The sequence below is a fragment of the Phodopus roborovskii genome, unplaced genomic scaffold (assembly GCF_943737965.1).
Source record: "Phodopus roborovskii unplaced genomic scaffold, PHOROB, whole genome shotgun sequence".
Classification (NCBI taxonomy): domain Eukaryota; kingdom Metazoa; phylum Chordata; class Mammalia; order Rodentia; family Cricetidae; genus Phodopus; species Phodopus roborovskii.
In genome coordinates this window covers 103999-126302 of record NW_026125178.1, presented here as the reverse complement: position 1 = coordinate 126302, position 22304 = coordinate 103999, and the positions used below count along the sequence as shown (strand labels likewise).

Below are 22304 nucleotides of genomic sequence, written 5' to 3'. Positions count from 1 at the left end.
TAACTTCCGCCAGTTTGAAATAACGGGTACTTTGTACCAGTATGAAACATGTATAAAAGCCCATTCCCATTAACCAAGCATCCTTAGGACTCTAATGTTATGAATGGAAGGCTTATCATGCATCCATGCTACAATCTATGCTTTTCTAATAAACACTAAAACCTTACTTGCATTCTTCTGATCAAGGCAAAACAGGAGGTATAAAACTTTCCCAAATAATGAACTACTGTTTATAAGAAAATAATGACAACTGTACTTTTTATTTCCTGTGTCTCTACTTATAACACATTTCCCAATGCTCATTACAGGGCGACAGGATTATTCTTCTTAAAAGAGTTGATCAAAACTGGTATGAAGGTAAAATCCCCGGAAGCAACAGGCAAGGCATCTTCCCTGTCTCCTATGTAGAAGTCATCAAGAAGAACACAAAAGGTGCTGATGATTACCCTGACCCTCCTATACCCCACAGCTACTCTAGTGATAGAATTCACAGCCTAAGTTCCAATAAGGTAAGCAGCTGTTCTATCATGTTAACTCTGAACTTGGAATCTCAGGATTATAATGAGTGGGTGATTTGGGGGACCATCACACCATGGTATCATTGAAAAGAAACAAATTCATATATTATATTCATATATGTGAATTCCAGACCAGAAAATCTAAGTTAATTTTCCTCAAATACATGCTAGGAGTGCTCATTTTTGCTAATTCATTTCTCAAGTTTAGGTGCATAAAGAGAAAAATGTTAGCATCACCAGCACTTCTTGATATATGTCTGTATTTTGGTGTAAATATATTATACATGCACACATAGATACATTTACCCCCTAAATTGTGCATCACTATGTAATTGGTAGGTGTACAATAGTCTATGAAAGTCTTAAGGCATTTTCTACATAGCACAAGACATTCTTAACTTTGGGCTTATAACTTTGCATGAAAATATGATAGATTATTAGAAATAGTAAATTTTCTTCATTAGTTTTAGAGCTGTAAATTCCACTAACTTAATTAAGCTGGTAGCTGCAGATGGTTTTTTTTCTCGATACAATTTAGAAAAGAATTTTCCCTCCTGAATTGCTTTATTAAAGTTATCCTAGTTATCCTCCTACTTCCCTCATTCACAAAATGTTTTTTCCTCACTCTTCTATTGAATTATAAGATATTTTAAGGGTGTAAATAGGGATTTCTTTTTCTTTTACAGTTAGTTATTGTCAAATGCCTCCCAATATGAAAAATGATGTATTGGGCTGTGTAAAGTAGTAACTTAGTTGAGACCAAGGCAAGATTGTGCAAAAAGAGACTATTAAACACTGTGAATGGGTGAAGCCAAGATCATTTTCAGTAATGAGTCCAGGGACCTAAACCACTCTGTAGTAAATGACCTGGGAATAGTAAATAACATATGAATCTATCTCAGTTGAGCTGTTTTCCTCCTTTAAAAAGTCAGTATTTGGCATTATTCGTTCTAATCTTTTTGTAAAAAAAAATGGGTTTAGTCAAGGTAATTACCCTAAAGTTTCTATCACTGGATAACTGAGTGGTTTGCACAAGTTTGATTATGAAAGTTCTAGAATTTAACAGTTAGATTAGAGATCAACATCCTTCCTTCAGTAGTTTCTATTCTTAAGTGGGGGGGGGAGGAATCTTTATCCATCCACATATGGTCTTACCCACCATCCATTTATCATAAAAGAACTGTCAGATGACTCTTTAGTGACAGAACCTTTAAATAAACCAATGCAGAAGAGAACAGCATGTACCTACAAATGCTTTCTTAGCATTGAAGAACTTCTCCCATATGCTATAATTAACAATGGCAAGCTTATAGTTTAAGTCAGTGTTTTCAGTCTTTGCTCTGAATATGTTTTAAATGCCATTCATGTTTTTTGTTATAATACCTCATTTTGAATCAAGGAATGTACAAATATCAGATTTTAATAGAGGAATGTATTAGTTAACTAGGAACCAATTATCTTCTTCTGTTTCAAAAAAAGTATGTCAAAGTTTATATCCATAATTTGAAAGAATTTCCAGTTTTGTCTCCACTGGTTATCTATCCTATGATGTTATTGCCTTAATGAAGGAAATTCCTGTAATGTTTCCTTGGTCAAGAAAAAGAAATACATCTTTTTAAATAGTGAGATACAAAAGCAGCAACAAAGTACAGCTCCTACTTTCTAACTGATATTTGCAAAATAGAGAAAGGAATGCTAATGAGTTTTGAATCACTCCAGCAAGTTCAAATTATATAGCTTGACATATTTCTATTTTGAGAAAGGCTCAAATATAAGTTGCTTATTATTTCTAATTTTGGTACAATAGAATCCAATTCCAATCCTTTTTTATTCATCTTATTTTTTTCTTCATGTTACATACCAACCACAGGTCTACCTCCCTCCCCTTCTCCCCTCCCCCAACCTCCCCCTTTCTTAAAATGAAATAACCGGTTAAGAGTAATGGCTGCACTTCCAAAGGAACTCAGTTCAATTCCCAGAACCCACTTGGCAGCTCTCAACTGTCTGTAACTCCAGTTCTAGGGGATCTAACACCCTTACACAGACATACATGCAGGCAAAACACCAATGCACATAAAATAAAAAAGAAATAAATTATATTTTAGAAAGATGAATTAACTTTAATTTTGTGTTATAAGTATGTTTTGTGATATAGGGACTCCTTAATCAAAATTAACACTTAATTTGACTTTTGGTATTATCAAGTCCATTTTAAAATGTTTGCTTTTTTGGCCTTTTAACATGTATAGAGATAACACAAGGGCAGTGACAGTAAAGTCAGTAAGAACATATTACAATAGAGACTACAATTGCAACGATGATGTCAAAACCTAGAGATATCTTGTGCACATAATATTTCTGTCCACATTAGGGGAAAAAAAGTAAAGTTATTCACCTTGAGTTACTATCAATTTAACTCATTTCCAAAATCTAAATACTGAGATCAAATCTTGCAACAAGTGTAAAATTGAATTTTAGCTAGTGAGAGAGCTTCCATAGACTATCAAATGAGAGTTAATCTGTAGGACCAGTACAGTACAGTATGACTTCACATCGGTGGCAGCACTCTAGAAAGCACTAAAGTAAAGGTCATCCACGGCATCTTTCATGACCTTGGAACAGCATGTAGCATTGCTTTTCCTGTCCAACAAGGGTAGAACAAGATAAATTACAAAATAGTCCACAGCCCATCTGAAAGTATTCCTTTTGAATTTGCAGTTGTTGTTTTATTTAAAATATTCAAATTATATAAAAAATATTCAAATATAAGAAATGATATTTTGGCCTCAGAACATCCAGCCTCATAAATTATATTCTTTGGGCTTACATAAAATATCAAGCTTAGAATATGAGTTTGCATCAGGATCTCATGTCCCCTTCTGTGTAAACATTTACTTGGGAGGACTTTTTAACTTTGAAGCAGTTGTTTCTGCAAGATTGGCTTATACTGATCACAGGGATCTATGATTAACAAATATGTTTTTAGCATTTATACTAATCTCAAATACTTTATGCCATGTACATGGGACAATTGTAAATACTCAAAGGAATGGGCACCTCTGCAGAGTGGGAGAACAGTAAATAAATTCAGAGATTAAAGCAAAGCTTAGTTATTTAATATTTTTCTGTGCTAACAATGCCCAGATACATCTGAAATATGGATAAGAGCCCATGCAGTCTCAGAGGCAGATTAACATTAGGCCTCCCGGGGTTCCATTTGTCTGTCTCCTTGACCTCTATGAATTGCTATCTCCTCCTTTGATGCTTAAGATACCTTCTAAAACTAATAATAGGTTGCTCAAGAAAGGTTTACAATTAGTCTGGATGATTTTATGCATTTAAATTTCAAATAACTTCCTCCAGTCTAGACATCTCCCAAGCATCTTCCATCAACATCTGTGCTACAGCTGAAAATCATATTCACCACCACGCCTTTCCTTTGTTTCTCTCTGTCATATTTTCACATGTGGTTGTTTTCTTTGTTTCACTTCATAACTCCTGCTCATTTATAAGCTGGCTTCCAGTGATCAGACCTGTCCACCCACATACACTTCTCTGCCTGGCACAGAAAAGGAGCCCTCCGGGGGGACTGCCCAAGTGCCACTGTCACTCACAGACTGGTGTCCAGCAGCAAACCCATTGGCCCCAACACCATCCTCTTTCCTCGACAACTTCTTGGTTGAATTAGAGAAGTTTAGTACTTTAACCTTGCCATCTGACAAGGCCAAAGTGAACATCCTAAACCAGGCCATCCTTGAAATTAAGGAGGAACCCTCTCATCTCCCCCTCTCACTGCCTCCAGCATCTGTACCAGTTGAATCACCCCGCTGTCTATCACCTTCTCCTCACTCAAGTACCGCCTCAGCTGGGGTGCAGACTGATGATACGGTGTCTCTTCAGGATCCCACAAAGGACACTCAAAGAAAACTTATAGATCTAAATAAAAAGAGATGGGTCTTTTCAAACCCTGCCAAAATCCTTGAAGTCCTAGGTGATAAATTTGTGGCCTCTGCATGCAGCCACGTGGGTGCCTTGCCTATAACTCTTCCTGCCATTGGAGAGGAAGATGAGGGAATCTGTGAGGGGCTTGAATACCAAAGATGGCTGCCAGGATCTCAAGAACAAGATATCACATGGTACGGCCACAACATTACAGAAGTAACACCACAACTGCACATCAAGGAGGAAGAAGATGAAGATGACCCTAACTGCTTAAAATATTCACTAGGCATTTGCCCACATCCTAGGACCCCCAAGGAAAACATCAATGCAACAAAAACCAGTAATGAGGTATTTAATTTTACCTAATTACTGGGGACTAACCAGTTTTAGAATTATCCAGAAGAGTTAATGATATTACTAAATATCTACTCCTGACAGTGCCTTAACAGGCTTCCTTATTCCAAATAGAAGCACTGGAAATTCCAGGGTGGGAGGTATATGTAAATACAACATACTTTATGTAAACACAACATACTTTATTGAAATGATGGGGGTTTATTTAGTGCAATTGCACTCTCCCATTATTCCAGTCACTATAAATTTAACTTTGATGTACTGAAGCTTATTGTCTTTCTAATATTCGTAATAATAGCTAATCATTAGCTCTTAGTGCCAGATGCTACTCTCAAAGCGCAACAGAGCTAGGAATTTTAATTTTCAAAACCCAGAGGGCTAGGAAATATGGTTATCCACACTTTAGAGGTAAAAAAACCTGATGGATAGACAGGTTTATCTAATTCCAAGATAACTTGATGGCAGACTGCAGAAAAACAGTGAGGTAAATAAAGTAAAATGTCAAACAACTGAAATAGTTCTCCAGTCCCCTTTTGACTCTTCTGAAGCAGTCGCTTTCTTGAGGTTGGTAGCTACTTATAATTCTGGGTCCTGCAACTTGGTCTTACAAAGGACCTTAAATTTATGACCTTCTCTCTTAAAAACAAATTAATCTCTCACATGTGAATTGTCTAAATTCAAGAGCAAGTAAAATTACCTATAAATTCTGAAGTTTTTAAATAAAAAACGTTTGTAGTATATTAAGTCATGGTTATATTACCCAAGTCATCCCTTCAATGATTCATCTATTTCCAAATAACTAGCCACAACTTTGTAGGAAGCAATCCCACTGCTAAGTAAGAGAGAATTCACTGTAGAAGCCAAGCATGCAGCTAAGTCTATTGTCTAAACATCAAATTTCATGTGGTTTCATTTACAGGATGTGCTATCTGCCTGTTTCAGACAGTATCCCAGGCATAGCATTCATCTTTCTGAGGTTAGCTCAGCCGAAAGTTCTCTCTATGCTCAAAGAAATTCTAGCTTCCTAGCTGAGTGACTGTTTACCTCACTTTAACCAACTTTATAGGCAATTTGTATGCCATTGCAGACTTTTAGGTACTTTGTTGCCTTCATGTTGAGAGGGGAAAAAAGACATCACAGACAAGACTAGTAGAACACAGACACTGTTATCTCCAACCACCCACACCCCCAAATCATACCCACTGAGATTTTGAAATTAAAATTCAATAGGCTAAGTCAATGCTTTCAAAGCAAGAATACATTGATACCATATCCCCAAGATATTTTACAACTTTTTACGTTATCAGATATGGAAGGTACTCTCTTAAGACCATGTCCCTTCATCTGGACATGATCATAATCACATCTTGTCTTTCCTCAACATTTAAGCCACCTTCATTTGCTTCTGGAGATGGAACGGCTACACCTTTCCCCAGCTGTCTGTTTCCCTCCCCTCCATGTCATTCTTCTCTGGCCTCTGTCTCTGATCTTGCCTGTGAGCTTTTTCAGCCCATCCAGGCCTCCTCACCTCCTCTCCTCCCCAAATACCCTCATCAACAGGAGATAAGTTCACAAGAATCAAAGGTAACTGCATCTTGAGTGTGGTTCAATTTATTGCATGTCTTTCCATGATGTTCAGTAGATGTATGCATTGAGATCCATGCTGTCTTACAAGATCTAAAAAGTTATGCAAATTGTGACTGCTACCTTTTAACACCATCAGCATGGCCTTCTATCCCAAATTTTAAGAGACAAATCCACATTAGCAATTATATGCATATTTCGAAGGAAAACCTTAAACTTACTTCATAATCAAGGTAACCATTAGATTCTGTCTTAAGCTTCAAGTCAGCCTGGGAGCCTTCATGTTCAGAGGCATAAGCTCAGTGTCTGCCAACTCCAGTCACTTCTCAGTAGACATGATGCCTCCCATCAGCCAGTTCACAGAGCCTAAGAATGGGGTGATCCTCAACATTACTTGGGTAGAGCCCCCTCTCCCACATGATACAACAAGGGGGATTTTTTTGGTGCTTACCACAAAGCATCCATCTCTAGTACTTACAGTGCAGTCCAGAAGCCCAGCTGATACGTAACTTTCCCTAGGATATCACTTTTAAATGAATGATTGGTCTTAGAAAATGATATTGACAAACCAAGATAAAAATCAATATATCACAGAAAAGTTTTGATTTTAGAGTGAGAGTGATCCCAAAATCTTTCCCTCTAGACTTCAAAAACAGCTAATCCTTGGGTTTCATCTTTTGAAAGTGATACAGGGGCCTCTGTTGATAAGGAAGGAGTTAAAGCTCCGACACAACCACATTTCAGTATCTGTTAAGCAACAATCCTACATCCAGCATCATCAATAGTCTTCAGAATCCCCATCACCATCGAATGACACAGCCCCTCTGTGTGATGCTACTCTAGGTATGGAAAGAGATCTTGGGAGAAAAGAATAGCAAGTTTAAGGACCAATTTCTCTCCACTCTGAGTTCTCATCTTAGCTAAAAATATATAATTATAAAACCTTTTAAGACTATAATGCTACTTTAGATCATGTCTAAGGCTATTAAGTACCTTTTACCCCTCTTTCTGAGGCTCTATTTTTAAAAGTCAATATAAAGCTTAATCAGTACATGAGAAACTACTTCTAAAACAGTGGTTCTCAACCTTCCCAATGCTGCAATCCTTTAATACATTTCCTCATGTGGTGGTGAGCCCCAACCATAAAATAATTTTCATTGCTACTTTATAGCTGTAATTTTTACTACTGTTCTAAATTGTAATGTAAATACCTGATATGCAGGCTCTCTGATGTGCAATTCCAAAAGGGGTCATGACCCACAGGTTTAACCATTGATGTTAAACTCATCATTATAGTAACAAGGGAAAAACTAAAATTTAAAGAGGTTTATCTCTACCATAAGAGCTAAGAGCATTTCATATACTCTTTGGGGATCAATATGTCTAGAATGATATGGAAAACTAGAAATATCCACAATAACATCTTTTAAAGAATATTTTAATTCTACATGAAATGATCAATTTCAGGAAAGCAAACTTTTGTCTCTTGTTTTTATATCATTTGTAGGAACAAATGTTGTACATTAATCCTCCACTCAGTTTTCTAAGCCCTATAAATCTATTTCACACTCATAAGAAGAGTGCAAGTTGACTGAACACATATGTGCTTATAAATATAAAAACAAGCTGATTTGTTCTCAGATCCCACCTTCATTACAAGGGAAGAAACGTTGACATAAAAGAAAACTAATGTTCTAATAGGCATAGAACAGTATACCTAAAAATAATCATAGTAACATTTTATTAACCCATACCAACTGTTCTTGAACTCAGATGAATGAGAGAGAGAGAGAGAGAGAGAGAGAGAGAGAGAGAGAGAGAGAGAACATCCCATGTAGCACAGTGGTATCAAAATTTGCTGTTTCCTCTTTCAGAAATGTCCCATGAGCACAACTAGGTAAAAGCAAGTTAGGAACAGTGGTCTACACTCAGTGACCATGTGCATGAGTGAAAACAAAAACAGGGATGGATACAGGGAAGCATCAAACACCCTCTCCCACAGCCTTAGACAACCATGACAACCATACATCTTCCCAAGTGACTAAGATTGTGACCACTAATGGCCTTTTTTTTTTTTTTTTTTTTTTTTTTTTTTTTTGGTCTAAGCTACTACAGTCTTTCACTCAAATGTATATTTGGTCTTACTAGTGTTATCTGAATTCTAGTCAAATTCTAGACCCTGCATTACTAGGTCCTGACTGCCCCATAAAGAAAAATAAAACAAACTCATGTCAAGACTCGCCTGTTCACTGTCATAGTGAAGATCTTTGAGAGAATATTAAAAGAAGCTGGAGCCAGGCAATACACAGCATTTGATTATATTTCACTACCTCCCATGCCTGACCCCACCCTCACCAGAAAAAAAAAATCATTTTCTTCTTAGGAACTTTGTTAGAACATTTTTACAGAGCAGCTTTCTATAAAACTTGATAGGCATTAAGCCAAGTTTCTTTTACCTCACCTTGTTTAGTACTGCTTGCCACTTGATGAATACAAAGAAAACAGATGGGCTGGAGAGTGTTTTGGATGCATTTATTAAGCATTCTCCTAATTAAGGAGGCAATATCCCTGATGTGTGTTCCTAGCCACCTACGTTCTATTCAGATATGTCATCCTGCCAGTTTCCCTCTGCACATCCTTTCTTCACTGTGAGCCCCCTAGCAGAGTTGCAGCTGAGCCAGGAGGGTGGAAGCTGCATGGGGCAGACAGAGCGGCTGGACGCAGACTGCTCACCCTCCCTGCTGCACTAATAAGTCGTGAGCTTGGCATGCTGTGTGTGCATGCAAGACAGCCAACCAAGAAGGTTCCTCCTGCAGACCACATAAGGAAGACAGAACTAACCCCCTTCTTATGGCTTTTCTAGGCTGATTTAAAAAGCAAGACATTTGTCCTGGGTAAGCCGCCTCGTAGCCCAGTGATGTCTAAGAGGCCCTGCAGTTCACCTGTCAGGAGTTTTCACAGGGTAGGGTCGGACACCCCCACCTACACCAGTCATCCTGGCAACCCTGCCACTTCCTTAGATGACTTTGCTGTGATTGGGCTGAGGAGGAGTCCCCTGAGATGTAATCACCCGCAATTGAGGAGCTATGGGCTGTGTGCTTCCCCGTTGTACATGTCAAGTTTCTCAAATCCAAAATGGCATGGTCAAATGCTTCACTACACAAGCAAGAGTGCAGTGTGTACTGTTTTTTGTCTCCTTTCCATGTTCAAGTGCTGTTTTCCAGTCACTGTTTTCAGTGTGGAGAACTGAAGTGCTACCTGTGGTCTACTGAGCTCACCTGCTTTCAGTCATGTTAGCTGCAATGTCTCTCTGTTGCTATGGATTTGTTTTCAACTGTGAGCCATTGCAAAAGACTCTGTTGCTTGGGAGGTATGTGCCACATTCTCTCCACACTGCTTCCCATAATGCAGCTCTCTGGCGTCTGCCTGGTCACAATTCCCTCACAACTTTGACCGAGCTTTGAGGTCAGTTGCTCCCCACTCTACCCCCTTAACTATTCAGTCCTGTAACATCTGCAGAACTTGAGAACAGATAGATTCTAAATGGCTTCCCAAGCTCTGGGGAAGGCAGCCAAGGAACTTGGGGATTTCCATCTATGCATACCTCAGGGTTCCTTTTACCCTGTCTAAGTTAATGGACCCTAATTTAGCTTTGGCCAGCCTACCACACAGCTATGCTCTGCATTTCGAGTTCTCCAGGCTTAATTTTTAGTGTTCTTTCTTTCCATTTCATAAATGCATATTGTGTTGTATGTTAGACATTTTGTGCTCATTGCTTTGCAGAGTCAGACCTACTTTTATTGTCGAAGACGCCTTGTATTGCTATAGGGAGAGAGGAATGTCAATTTGTTGTAGAGATCTTGTCTCTACTGAACAGCCTCCCACAGCTGACACACAAACTTGGGGGTGGAAGGAAGAGACAGCAGACAGGAACAGACAGAGGATGATCTAGTTTTACAAAAATAGATTGATCTCATCCATAAGTTCCCATGGGTAAGATGACATGCTTTGCATCACCCTGAGGTTTTTGTGTTGCCCATATTTCCATCTTATAAATGTGTTTGAGGGCCAGAGAGTTCTCTTTTAACTTATGCAGAGTTGTGTTTCACCTTCATAATCTAAGAGGGAAAGTAGCCAATAAGCATAAGCATGGAACTGTTAGTTACCAGAGTTACAGCCAGCTAATTGTGGCTGGTATGTACTACAACTAGCATTTTTCTGAGAATGACTTGGGAACCCAAAAAGAACTTATAATGCTTGCAGAGATTTTTTTCCACATTTGTTTTTAAAGTAACAGCACATACTTTTTAAAGAATTATCTAACATAAAGCCAGTTCTCCTGGGATAGATTGAGAGAAGTATAAATAAATACTTGGCCTTTAAACTTCCCTCTGCAATAGTCTATGTAATCTGCTGATCCCAGACTCTAGGATAGATTTCCAACCAGCTTCATTATAAGTAGGATTTTATAATTGTTCCTGGCTGTAAAAAATAGCATGTGTTTAAAATCTGCTTCTTTTGTATCCATTTTTACATTGTATCCATTTTACAATCATTTTTTTTAAAAAAAAAAATATGTTCTTATAGAAATTTCTTAATGAAACCACTGTTTTCATAGAGTTAACACACACAGTGACACCGAAAAGAGAAAACAAACAAAAAAAAAGTTTAAAAAAAATAGGGTGCCATGAAAAAATAGCGTGATGCATCATCAGATTTTCAGAATTTTACTGAACTCCAAAGACTCCCTAAGGAAATATAACCATAGTATAATTCTTGCTCAGAATGTCCCATGTGGTAATGGGAACCTATTAATTTGAAAGCTGCCTCCTTATTCTCACAGTCTGTGGCAGCCTCTCCAAATGCTGTAAGTGTATAATGTTCTGGATTTATCTCAGCTGTGCTGAGAGGCTATGTGGGACAGAAATGCCTGCGCCATTAAGATAGAAATGAACACAGACCTAAAACACTGGTGGCTAACAAGTCATTTCTTCTGAGAATCGAAAATGAGGGAAAGGGGAGAGAATGGTAGGAAAAACAGATCATTATCTTCTTCAAATTACCTGGTGGGCTTCAGAATATCCTTCCACAATTTATCAACACTGAAGGAATTAGACATGCAACAAAGACAAAAACAACTTTTAACATGTTATTACCATTGCTTGCCATTAGGTGGCAATGGAGTGCAGACATAGTCACAAAGCTAGCATTTGGAAGCACTTTGCTTTAATAACCACAGGAACCACAGCCATCCTTACTAAGGACAAAATACAGATGCTGACTTTAACCAAGTTAGTTCATCTAGTCCATCATAATACTTCATTCAATATGGGGCTAATCAAAATTGTTCCACCACCCCTTTTTGTCATTTGCCATAGTAAACCATCCAATGTCTTTAGGTTTAGGGTTTAACTAATGTGCAAAGTAAGGTTGAATTGTCACCAGCCACTGTAGTTTTCACAAGACTAAGACGCATAATAAGAGGTAATTTCCTGACTACTTTGTGTGTAAGTTTAAGGAGAGGAATCTTTACATGGCAAAGGAAAGCTAGCAGATGAAATAACTATCGCTTTATGGGCTCCATGAGGGGGCAAGATTCGCTTTTATCTCACGCTCTGATGTTAGGATGAGGAATTTGAGCTGAAATTGAATGCCCAAGATCAATAGCAGACAGTGCCCCAAACAGCCAAGACCTTGTAAAACATATTAACTCCAATACTGAGATTATACAAAGATCCTCAGAAACAGGCCACTACTTATCAGTTCATCTGAGGATGATTCCTGTTTTTTAAAAAAGGGTGGGCTTTGAAATGTTTTCAAAAGTCACAATTTTATCAGATATATAACTTCTTGTAATAAAAGGATTATATTCTGGCCTGAGAATGTGAATATTGTGTGGGAAACTGATGATTCAGGAGGGAAAAGGAGAGCAAGGTTTAGAGGGTATAAAGCAAGGAGAAAGACATGTTTTGAAAGATGATTAAAAGCCAGGAAATTGCTGGCTCACACCTCTAGGAATTAAGTGACCCCCCACACTTTGAGTTGCACCCCAGCTTTCCTAACTGTCAAAGAGATAATTTGTTTAAATAATTTTGGAGGCTGGAGAATCAAAGGCACTAAGTAAGATTCTGATGATAATATTAAATAATGGACTATAACCTTCAAATTGTAGTTGCTTTATGTTAACTAACAGGGTGGTTTAAAGTGGTATTCAATTTTTAACTTAATAGGGAATTAGAAAGGAACTGGAAATGTAACATATACATATGGATGTACTTGCTTCATCATATATTTAAACTTATTAATAACTTCTATAATTAAGAATCTCAAAAAATGCCTAGAGGACGGATTGTTCTTCATTATTATTATTTTTTTATTTTTATTTTTGTAGTTCTCCTAGGCTGGCCTTAAACTCACTAAGACATGCCTGCCTGCCTCTGTCACCATACCCATCTTAGTCTTCATTATCCTTAAAATTATTGTAATTTATCCTTTGAATATTTTGTATGTAATAATGTCACTTTGTAATTTTAAATACCATTAGGAATTTTATACCGATTTATAGGAAGAAATCATCAATGTTGCCAGTAATGCTCTTTAGGTTTAAATTTATGTATTCTGTGTGTAGATGTTGAAAAAAAACCTCTAGGAATACTGTTAATAAATGCTACCAATTAATAGACTTAAAGCTTCAAGTTTTAGTAGTGATGATAGTTAATCTGCTCTACACAGACAATGTGGATTAGAGATGGGAGATAAATTTAGGGAGGGGCCTGATCAACAGATTCATTCTAAAGGGAACCTCAGGGCTCCCTGTCCATCCTTGGACCAGAAGTTTCTATGAACAATTTCAGGGGGAATCTTTCTAGGTTATGAAGATTGTTAATAATTATATGTATCCAAGCTCTGATTCTGACTCTGAAGACACGGCCCTAAAGACAACTAAATTCTGTTGTCATTGGAGCCCAGCTCTGAGACTTGTCAGCAGGTAGCTGTCATTTAGCAGAAAATTATTGAAGTGGGAATGGGTCGAATGCATCGATTTCCTGAGAACATAACATGTAGATGATCAATGTAAATCACACTGAGTTTCCATATTCAACCAATGTGTTCAATTTCATTCTCTGAAGTATTTGTGTGGCTATGCAGGATGCTAAGGCTCGTCATTTCCAATATTATAAGTATCTATTACAGATACTGGTCTTGATGCTTAGTTTAAAAAGAAAGGAAACTCTTTTGAGAGTTGAGTGCACTGGGGATTTCTACCAATATTTCTCTTCTAAGGTAAAGCATTATATGTTACCTGGAAATTGTCCGTTGCAGTCTTCTTAAAGTTCTCTGTCTTCCCTTTTGAAAACTGCATGTGCGTCCCTCCCCCAACCCTTACCCCCATTGAGAGCAGAGAATTGAAATTCAAATGCAGCATGGGATGTCTGGCTACTGACCTTTTCATCTGTACCATGTGTGCCAATGTTGTCTGTGAAGGAAAAGCTTGGAGAGAATGTGGCTATTGCTAGATGTGGCTTCCTCTTGTTTGAGAGAGAGGCTGGAGATGATGTTGAATGAAGGGGACCAGCCTTCCTGCCCCTGTGATTCAATGTCCTCCTTACCATATTCCTGACCTTGGAAAAATCAATGGGACTCAACTTTCCCTTAAAGCAACCAGATTGTGGATGTGTTCAAAAGTTTGAACCTTGGGTATTCTGATTGAAAGCACCCCTTCAAAATACTTTAATTATTAAGCGTACAGAAACCCTCTATTTGGTGGATCGTTTTCCTTCCTCTTGGTTTTTTACAGCAGGAAATATTAAATGTCAAGAAAAGTATCATGCTATTACCCAAATTGCCTTTTAACGATACACTGGTGACATTGAAAATCATTTCATTTCAGCCTCATCGCACAGTGTTCACCCATGACAACATTCAAGGTGGGGGGGAACCGTAAGTACTCCTCTTCTAAATCTAAGACTTACATCTACCCACAAAAAATGGACAACAGGTGTACCTGACAGAGCACAGTAGGACTTTGTGAGAGGGATAAAACAGTGAACATGAGGAATCCAACACAAGAAATCACACCGTTCTGCTCTGTCGATGAGATCAGGCATTAATGCTCTAAGGAGAGATGGCTCCATGGTTAAGAGCACTGGCTACTCTTCCAAGGGACCTAAGTTCAATTCTCAGCATCCATGTGGAGGCTCACAGTTCCAGGAGACCCAACAGCCTCTCCTAGCCTTTATGGGTTCCAGACACGTATAGGACACAAATACATACATGCAAACAAAACATAAAATGAATAAATAACAAAGGGAAACCTTCCAACATTGTAGTAACTCCTACAATTGATAAATCTGTCTCTTAGTCCACTGGCTATGTAACTGGTAACCACAACTTTAATGACAGACAACCCATGCCCTAACGTTTTTCAACCTATTTGAACACTTCAAAGGTATGCCTAATTTCTACCTTCTTAGTATATTTGCAAAATTATAACCCATGCTTCAAAATGTCTTTTGAAGATAGCAGTATTAAAGCACTCCCTACTGTTCAGATACATGACATAATTTCCACCACATGGAAAATGAGCCTTTTAAAATGTTCCTTCCAAATTCCCCTCTCCATATATACACATTGCCTTTAAGAGACCCATTTTTCTTTCTCTGGCCCAGTTTACAATACTCAGAAATTACCCACTTCCTACTGGCTCTTGCCTATGCTGAGTCAAAAGAGACCTGTGGAAGCCACACCCAGAGTCCTTAGCCCTTCCCTGTGCATCAGCTGGGCCTTCTGCCCCAGCTCTGCTCTCTTGGTGAGAAACCTGCTGACCTGCTCTTTTGTGGGCAGGCCATGGTATAGAAATGGTGTTTTCAGCACCAACAGCTTCTGTTGCTATTTTACATGTGCAAACAATGATAGGATTATAATACACACACATACACACACACACACATGCACTCCAGAGCTGATGAGAGTGATGGCATTGCTAGCATCTTCTAGTAAACAGCATTCGGGGCATACCAACAAGTTGTGTTCTGTTGTACTTGGTTGTGTCATAGGCAGCTGTTGTCATTGGGCTATTGTAACATCGCAGAGCCCATGGGTAGGGAAATGCACTTTCAAGCCTTGCTTTAGATCCTACTCTTTCAAATTTATGTTTCATTGCTGCCTTAATTAGAGGGATTATGGAAGGTTATCTCATCATATACATTTAGAAAAATATTTTGTGAACCAAAAGTAGAAACCTAAGCCATGCTGCTATGGTTCAGTTTAGGGACAATCTAAGGTGCAGGCTATAGATTTGAGTGTGACTCAGCATTTCTTAAATGACAAATTTATTTTTGAGGCAGTCTTGACCCCACTACCACCATCATTTCACCAACATATGTCAAAGCAGCATTTATTTTTTTTATTTATTTTATTTATTTAATTGGGCCACAGTTCCTGTCATACAACACTGATTTTGAGAACCAGCAGAGGTAGAAGTATTTCCAGGATGTTTTGTTTATATTTCCATAAAATCTTTTGTGTGTGTGATCTAATTAAACCACTATGGCAAATAAATTCTGACAGGTGTACTTGGCTTTCATTATATAAAAATGAGCTGGGAGTCTATGCCAGTCCTAGTTTGTTAGCTCTGAGGACCCTCAGAGTCTTCAAGCATCTGGAGTTTGTGGCCTGTAAGTGGTTGGAGTTATGCCCTAGTAAGGCTAGAGACTGAGAAGCTCAGAGCAACTGCACAGTATATCCATCAGCATAGCAACCAGGGATGACCGTGTCTCTCAAGCTCGAGAAGGGACAAGTAGCCTTGTGGAAATCCCATTTCTATTGCCAACAGCCTCAGTTGCGAACCAACACACAAATAACAAAATGGTTTTCTTCTTCTCCTAAGGCTGGCTCCTAGTGAGGTGGCCTCTGCCAGTCTTACTTGCCACCTCTTCTAGGGTCTGGGTCTGTTTCTATCCATGACCAGAAGCTGAAACCTCTCCCAACCTCAGAAGACTGCAGTGGGTGCAAAGAATATTAATGGCTAAAATTGCCCACTAGAAGGGACTATTACTAACTAGAAAAGAAATCTCTAATGTGGGGATTTCGGGGTTGGGTGCCAAGCTTGGGAAGATGATGGTTTTAACAGAAAGGCAAAGCTCTTTCCTACAACTCCCTGAAGCCAACTTTATCTGTATCCTATGATCAGGAGACATTCAAGAACAGAGAGGGAGCCAGTGAAATTGTGGCACATTTATAGCACACTGTTTGAATTCAAGTACCAGAATGTTCTACCAAAATGTGTTTTTCTGTCTTGATAAAGTAATTAGAAATAAAACCTTCTTGTTCCAAAGTAGAATTCAGTATTACCCACTTTTTAATGGTGGCCTAAAATAAATCCAAAGAGCCCCCAGAATGTTGTTAATGTTTTCTTACATTAGTACAATTATATGACAGTTATAAAAAGCAATGGAAAAATTTTTCCAACCTTTTAATCCTATGATTATACCAGTGACAGATAAGTGCTATCATGAAAAATTACCATCAACTGCATATCAAATTCTTCTTGGGCTTCTTAGCCTCTAAAATGTCAGTCTTTACTTTCCCAAGTGCTTATCTATGTTAGTAACCACAGATTTTAATAGTAATAAAAGTCAATGTCAAATAGTTAATATTCAAACACACTACAGATCAATGTCACCATCTCTCTATCAAAGAGTTCAGACAAGAAAAAATGGTTACATTCTTTCAGTAATTCTTTCGCCCAGTGATTATTTCAAAGGAGACTTTTAACTCAAGTACAGTTTTTTACCAGACACTTTTTTTAAATGTGTATGATCCTCTAGTTAGGTCAGGTCAAGGATGGCCATGGTTCAAGGTCATAGGTGAATTGCATGAAGTCTTCACATTTCAAATCCTGATTCCTAGTGTAAAGCTCATCTTTAAAAGGTTTCCTTTTGTAATAATTCCTGTATCATTTATAAAATGTATATTGTGAAATATTTTGTACAACTCAATTTAGAACCATTTGGAATTCCACTTGCAAGCCTCCATTATTTATGGTTATAGCTACCTAACTCTGTAATCCCTCTTAATGGGCTGCACAATACAAATACCATTTATTTTATACTGTTTTGTAGCACCTAAATGACAAACGTTATATATCTAGACAATATTAATGCAGGTCTAGCCTACAAAAATCAAAATGCTATTGCCTAACTCATAAATATTGTAATCTTCCATGAATATTTTTCACTGTAGGTTTTGAAATGTTATTAGAGTGATTCCCGTTAGAATCTGAATGTTTCCGTTGACTTTAAGTGTTTAGCAAAGACTTAACATTCCTAACACAGCATATTAATAATAGAAATGTTTGACTGAAATGAGTGTTATACTAACTTCTATAACTTCATGAAGATATGAAGTAAATTAAATATACCCATTTGTCCTGTTTAAGGTTTCAGGCTCTGTATAACTATACTCCTAGGAATGAAGATGAGCTGGAACTCAGAGAAAGTGACGTCGTTGATGTGATGGAGAAGTGTGATGATGGATGGTTCGTGGGTATGTGCTCATTTATTCAGTTTGTTTAAATTTGCTCACTTGCATGGCTCACAAAGAGTCCAGCTCTCTTTGAATTCATGCTGTACTATCTATCCCAAAGCCATTGCATTTTAATAAAGTGTAACATGTATTGATATGAGTATATGTGATTTTTCTGCTAATTTTATTTCAACCCAATCAGGAAAATGTCTTTAAATAGCACCAACTAGCAATGGCTGTGATGTCACAGTAACAATTACAAAAACACACCAAATGTTCCCAGGTGTGAAATGCCTTTACTCTGTTTGATGGGGAATATTAGCCATCAAATGTCATTTGATGGGGAGCAAGATGGAAGGGAAGCTAGCCCATTTGCTAGGACCCATGTAGACAACCATAAAAGTCTAGGGATCCTCCTCAGATTCAGTTAGCTGAAGGGAGAACTACCTTCGTTGCCACTTCAAAGGCAAACCCAGATCTACCATCTTAAAGTATATTTAACACCCTCTCTGCTCAGCTGTCCAGTCCCCAACACAGAAAGAGAGGGGGAGGAAGAGATGAGCAAGAAGATAAGACAGAGGAGACAACATGAGGTCCTCCGAGGAAATGTTGGTAGACAAAAGGATTCAGGCAGACACCAAGGAAAGAGGTGACAAGGAGAGGTGTGGGGAGGACTGGGGAAGGTGGAAAGAGTTAAGATGACCTGGGTTCCACTAACTGTCTATAACTACAGTTACAGAGGCATCTGACAACCTTTCTGACCATCATAACCACCATGTGGAGCATAAGCATGCATTCAGACAAAACACCCATACACATAGAATTTAAAAAAAAAAAAGTGTGGGAATGCAATCTTCCTCTACACTTGGCCAGGAGTAGATATTGAAGGAACTGAAGCCAGATAGGCAGACACATTCCTTAGACTCTATTATTTCTATTAATCCCCATATAAAGGTGAGAAGAGGTTTACACATATGGCTTTCGGGGTTATAAACAAACCAATAAATTATAGAATGTTAATGCAAAGTGAAATTTCAGAGGCCCTACACTAAAACACAAAATAACATTTTAGATGGACTTTGGAGAAAGCATCTAGAGAATTGTGGCTATGAAACCAAAGGGGACCATGAGAAAAGCCATGCGTGTACTTGGTGTAACTGCCCATGTTAGAAACCATTCTCAATAACTCCATTCCACCCACCACACAAGTAGTAGCTGGTCTTCTGCTTTTTAAAAATATAAAATTGTTTAGATTGTTCAGAATTCTGTATTTTGTTAAGAAGCATAACAGTGCTTTTTTAGTGAGTGAGGTAGCACTGAGCATGAGATTATATTTGTGACATTGGCAGTGTACCATGGAGTGGCCATGTGGCGCTGCAGAGGAGGCTTCCTGCTCCTGAACCAACCCTTACTCTTATGTGTATCCCTTACTCATCAGTTATCATGTCCCACTGCAAGCCTCACAGGTATCTCCTATTCCTTGTTTGGCATCATGGTGATCTGAGTCCTACCACCCAGCTCTCTGCACAATTGTCTTTCATTCTAGACTGGGAGGCTGGACTTCCCCATTTAGCTCCATGTGGTGAATATCTATCTCTTATGCAAATGAAATGATGACAACATCAGGCAGGGCACTTAAATTGCCTGCTTTCTCTTTCTATTGTCATCAATGAGTTTTCTATATTCCTTCCCGAACTATTTAGGGCTTGCTCCCTCGGTGAACCCTTGCAGACAGAAAGTCTTCAGGCAGACATAGTACCTGACATTTCATTGCTCTTACACACCTTTTCATTTATTGCTTCTGTTTTCAGGAACCTCAAGAAGAACCAAATTCTTTGGTACCTTTCCCGGAAACTATGTCAAGAGGCTGTGAATCACCTTCCTCCTTATTTACTCCACATTTCAACAACACATATGCAGAACTCATCTGAAACATCCCAGCAGGCCTGTCGCTGTCATGCCTTACGGTTTCCAATAGGCCATTGCCATCTCCACCTGCTGCCACCAGATCACCAGCAGCGACTACCGCTGGGAGCTTCAGGGAAATGTGGCAAACTTATACTCGCATAAATGCAGTTTCCTTCTTTGAAATGTTGTGGCATAGAATCAGAATGAAAGTTGTCATAATTTTAAAAAGTGGAATAGTTAAAGCAGAAGGAAAGAAAGAAAGATAGGAAGGGAGGGAGGAAGGAAGGAAGGAAAGAAGGAAGGAAGGAAAGAAGGAAGGAAGGAGGGAAGGAAGGAAGGAAGGGAGAAAAAGAAAGACTCTCCAGGAAGCTTTCTGGTCTCAAGGCTGTATTCCCACCTCTCTGGAAGGTGTTCTGTCCTCAGGAAGCCAGAAGACTGTTTTCTGAAATGCTATGATTTGCATTTTCACCCTCAGCTTGGCAGTATATTTCCCTTTCACGAGTTTGCCTAGTGCCCTGGTTTACACTATATGACAACTATACTTCAGCTGTTATTTGCCTGCACTTCTCATATATTGTTTTATGCACAGTGATCATAAAATCTAGAGTGAATAGAAAAGTTAATTGGGATGGGTGTGATTTTTGTTAATTGCATTAAGTTTTCACATAGGAGGTTTTTCCTGTTCATTTTTTGTGTGTACTTATTAAAAGTGCAAACAGTGAGTGATTAAGATCCCTTGGTCACTACCATGACTATCATGAAGTTTTAGCCACACTGCAGGACAAATCGTGTTGTAAATTTGCATTGCTGTTTTATATTAAAATATAATCATCAGCATCATGGACAAAGAGCTCTTAGTGTTTATTTATCTGTTAAAACTTAAAAGCAGTGTTAGTAAGAGGGGCAAAGAAATGAAAGTAATACCCATAGGTAAGTTTCACTGTGTGTACACTTACACATTCGATTGTATAAGGACATATAAATCACATGCTGTGTTGTACATTTTATGGAAATGTAAAAGATTACCATATTATTTTATAGAGTACTTCAGGAGCATCCTGAGTGTTGCTGGCATTAGCAAGGATTATGATCAATACAATTATTTTTACTACAACAATTATTTTTCTTCTATGGAACCCAGAATCCTGACTCCGTTTGTAGACAGGAATATATATGTTGAGCCTGATTTTTCTGGTGTATGTAACATACTTCCTAGAAATAATAAATTAGGCACTTTTAGATATAATGGTTAAATCATTCAGGTTGTATTTTCTGCCCCCAAACAACTGTACAAAATGATAACAAACCTGAAAGATTTAATGTATTCACAGTGCCTGCGTTCCACATATCCTGATACTTAGCTTTGTATTTCAAATGAATTTGCTTAAGACCTGTTTGTCTTTGAATCTTTAGCACCTTATAGACAAAACTTTTTATGGCTTTCCTCCAGTGGGCAATGCTTGATCTCCCACAACATAGACCATAGACTCTAGCATTTTGTACATATGCTTTTTTTTTTTTTTTTTTGTACAGACTATTAACTTGTTTAGGAAATGGGAATTTCCCAATTTGATCTTTATCCTGCACTTAAGCTGAGTTTTAATTCTTTCAGCAGATCGCCCTTTAGGGTATCTTGACAGCTCACAGGCTAGTATGAACCTGGAAGATAGTATCTACACAAAATTCTATGAATTGAAAAGATCTTTGTAACCAATCTAAAATGCACATAAATCTGGCTACAGAGGAACATCATTAAGGGGAAGAATAAAAATACTTTTGAGAAACCCACTTTACTGTCCAGTTCACAGCCAGCTTTCTATTAGAAAAATTTGGGATTGGAAGTCAGTCAGCCACATGCAGCTTTGCTGATGAATGAACACTACTTTTTCATATCATTTGTGAAAACAAATCTTCAACTCTGTTGCCCGTTATATTGAAGAAATTTTGCTGTTTCTACTCTCTGTATCTGATTTTAAAAGGAAAAAAATATTCACACCTGGCTTTCAGGTCATTGACTTTGAATTCTTACTAGCAAAGGTCACTGTGTTTTTCTTGAGTCGATACTTAATAAATTTTGCTTGAAAGTACTTCTACTTTTTTGGCATTTATGCAAACTCTGTGTTTTAGTTCAAGGTATTAGTTAAAAATAAGTTGAAACATTGGGTCTATGTTCTCTTGACATACAAATGGAGAAATGGAGAAGAGTTTTAAAAAACAAAAAACTACCACCATAGACCACTTGCTAACTCCTCTTAAATACTGCTTGCTCCTCAGCCAAAGTGATGTCTCAAAATATCCCTGCCTCAAACCTGGCTATTTACAAGAAAAAGCTAATTGCAAACATTGTGCCTCAAACCTGGCTATTTACAAGAAAAAGCTAATTGCAAACATTATAAGTTGTGAGCATCCATCTTGGAACTTTTAAGGACTTCTCCTAAAGAACTTTACCATCATTGGTCTCTGAGTGAATTT

General features: G+C 38.0%; 1 protein-coding gene across 1 annotated transcript in view; it reads left to right on the top strand.

Moving 5' to 3' along the window:
* The window catches only part of LOC127226523 (sorbin and SH3 domain-containing protein 2-like), a 76724-nt gene extending 54788 nt beyond the window's left edge, over positions 1–21936 (top strand). The window contains 4 exon segments of the mRNA XM_051190632.1: positions 309–509; positions 14290–14339; positions 17839–17945; positions 19736–21936. Coding sequence (XP_051046589.1) covers positions 309–509; positions 14290–14339; positions 17839–17945; positions 19736–19797 — 420 coding nt within the window. The 3' untranslated portion in view covers positions 19798–21936.
* The last annotated feature ends 368 nt before the right edge of the window (positions 21937–22304 follow it).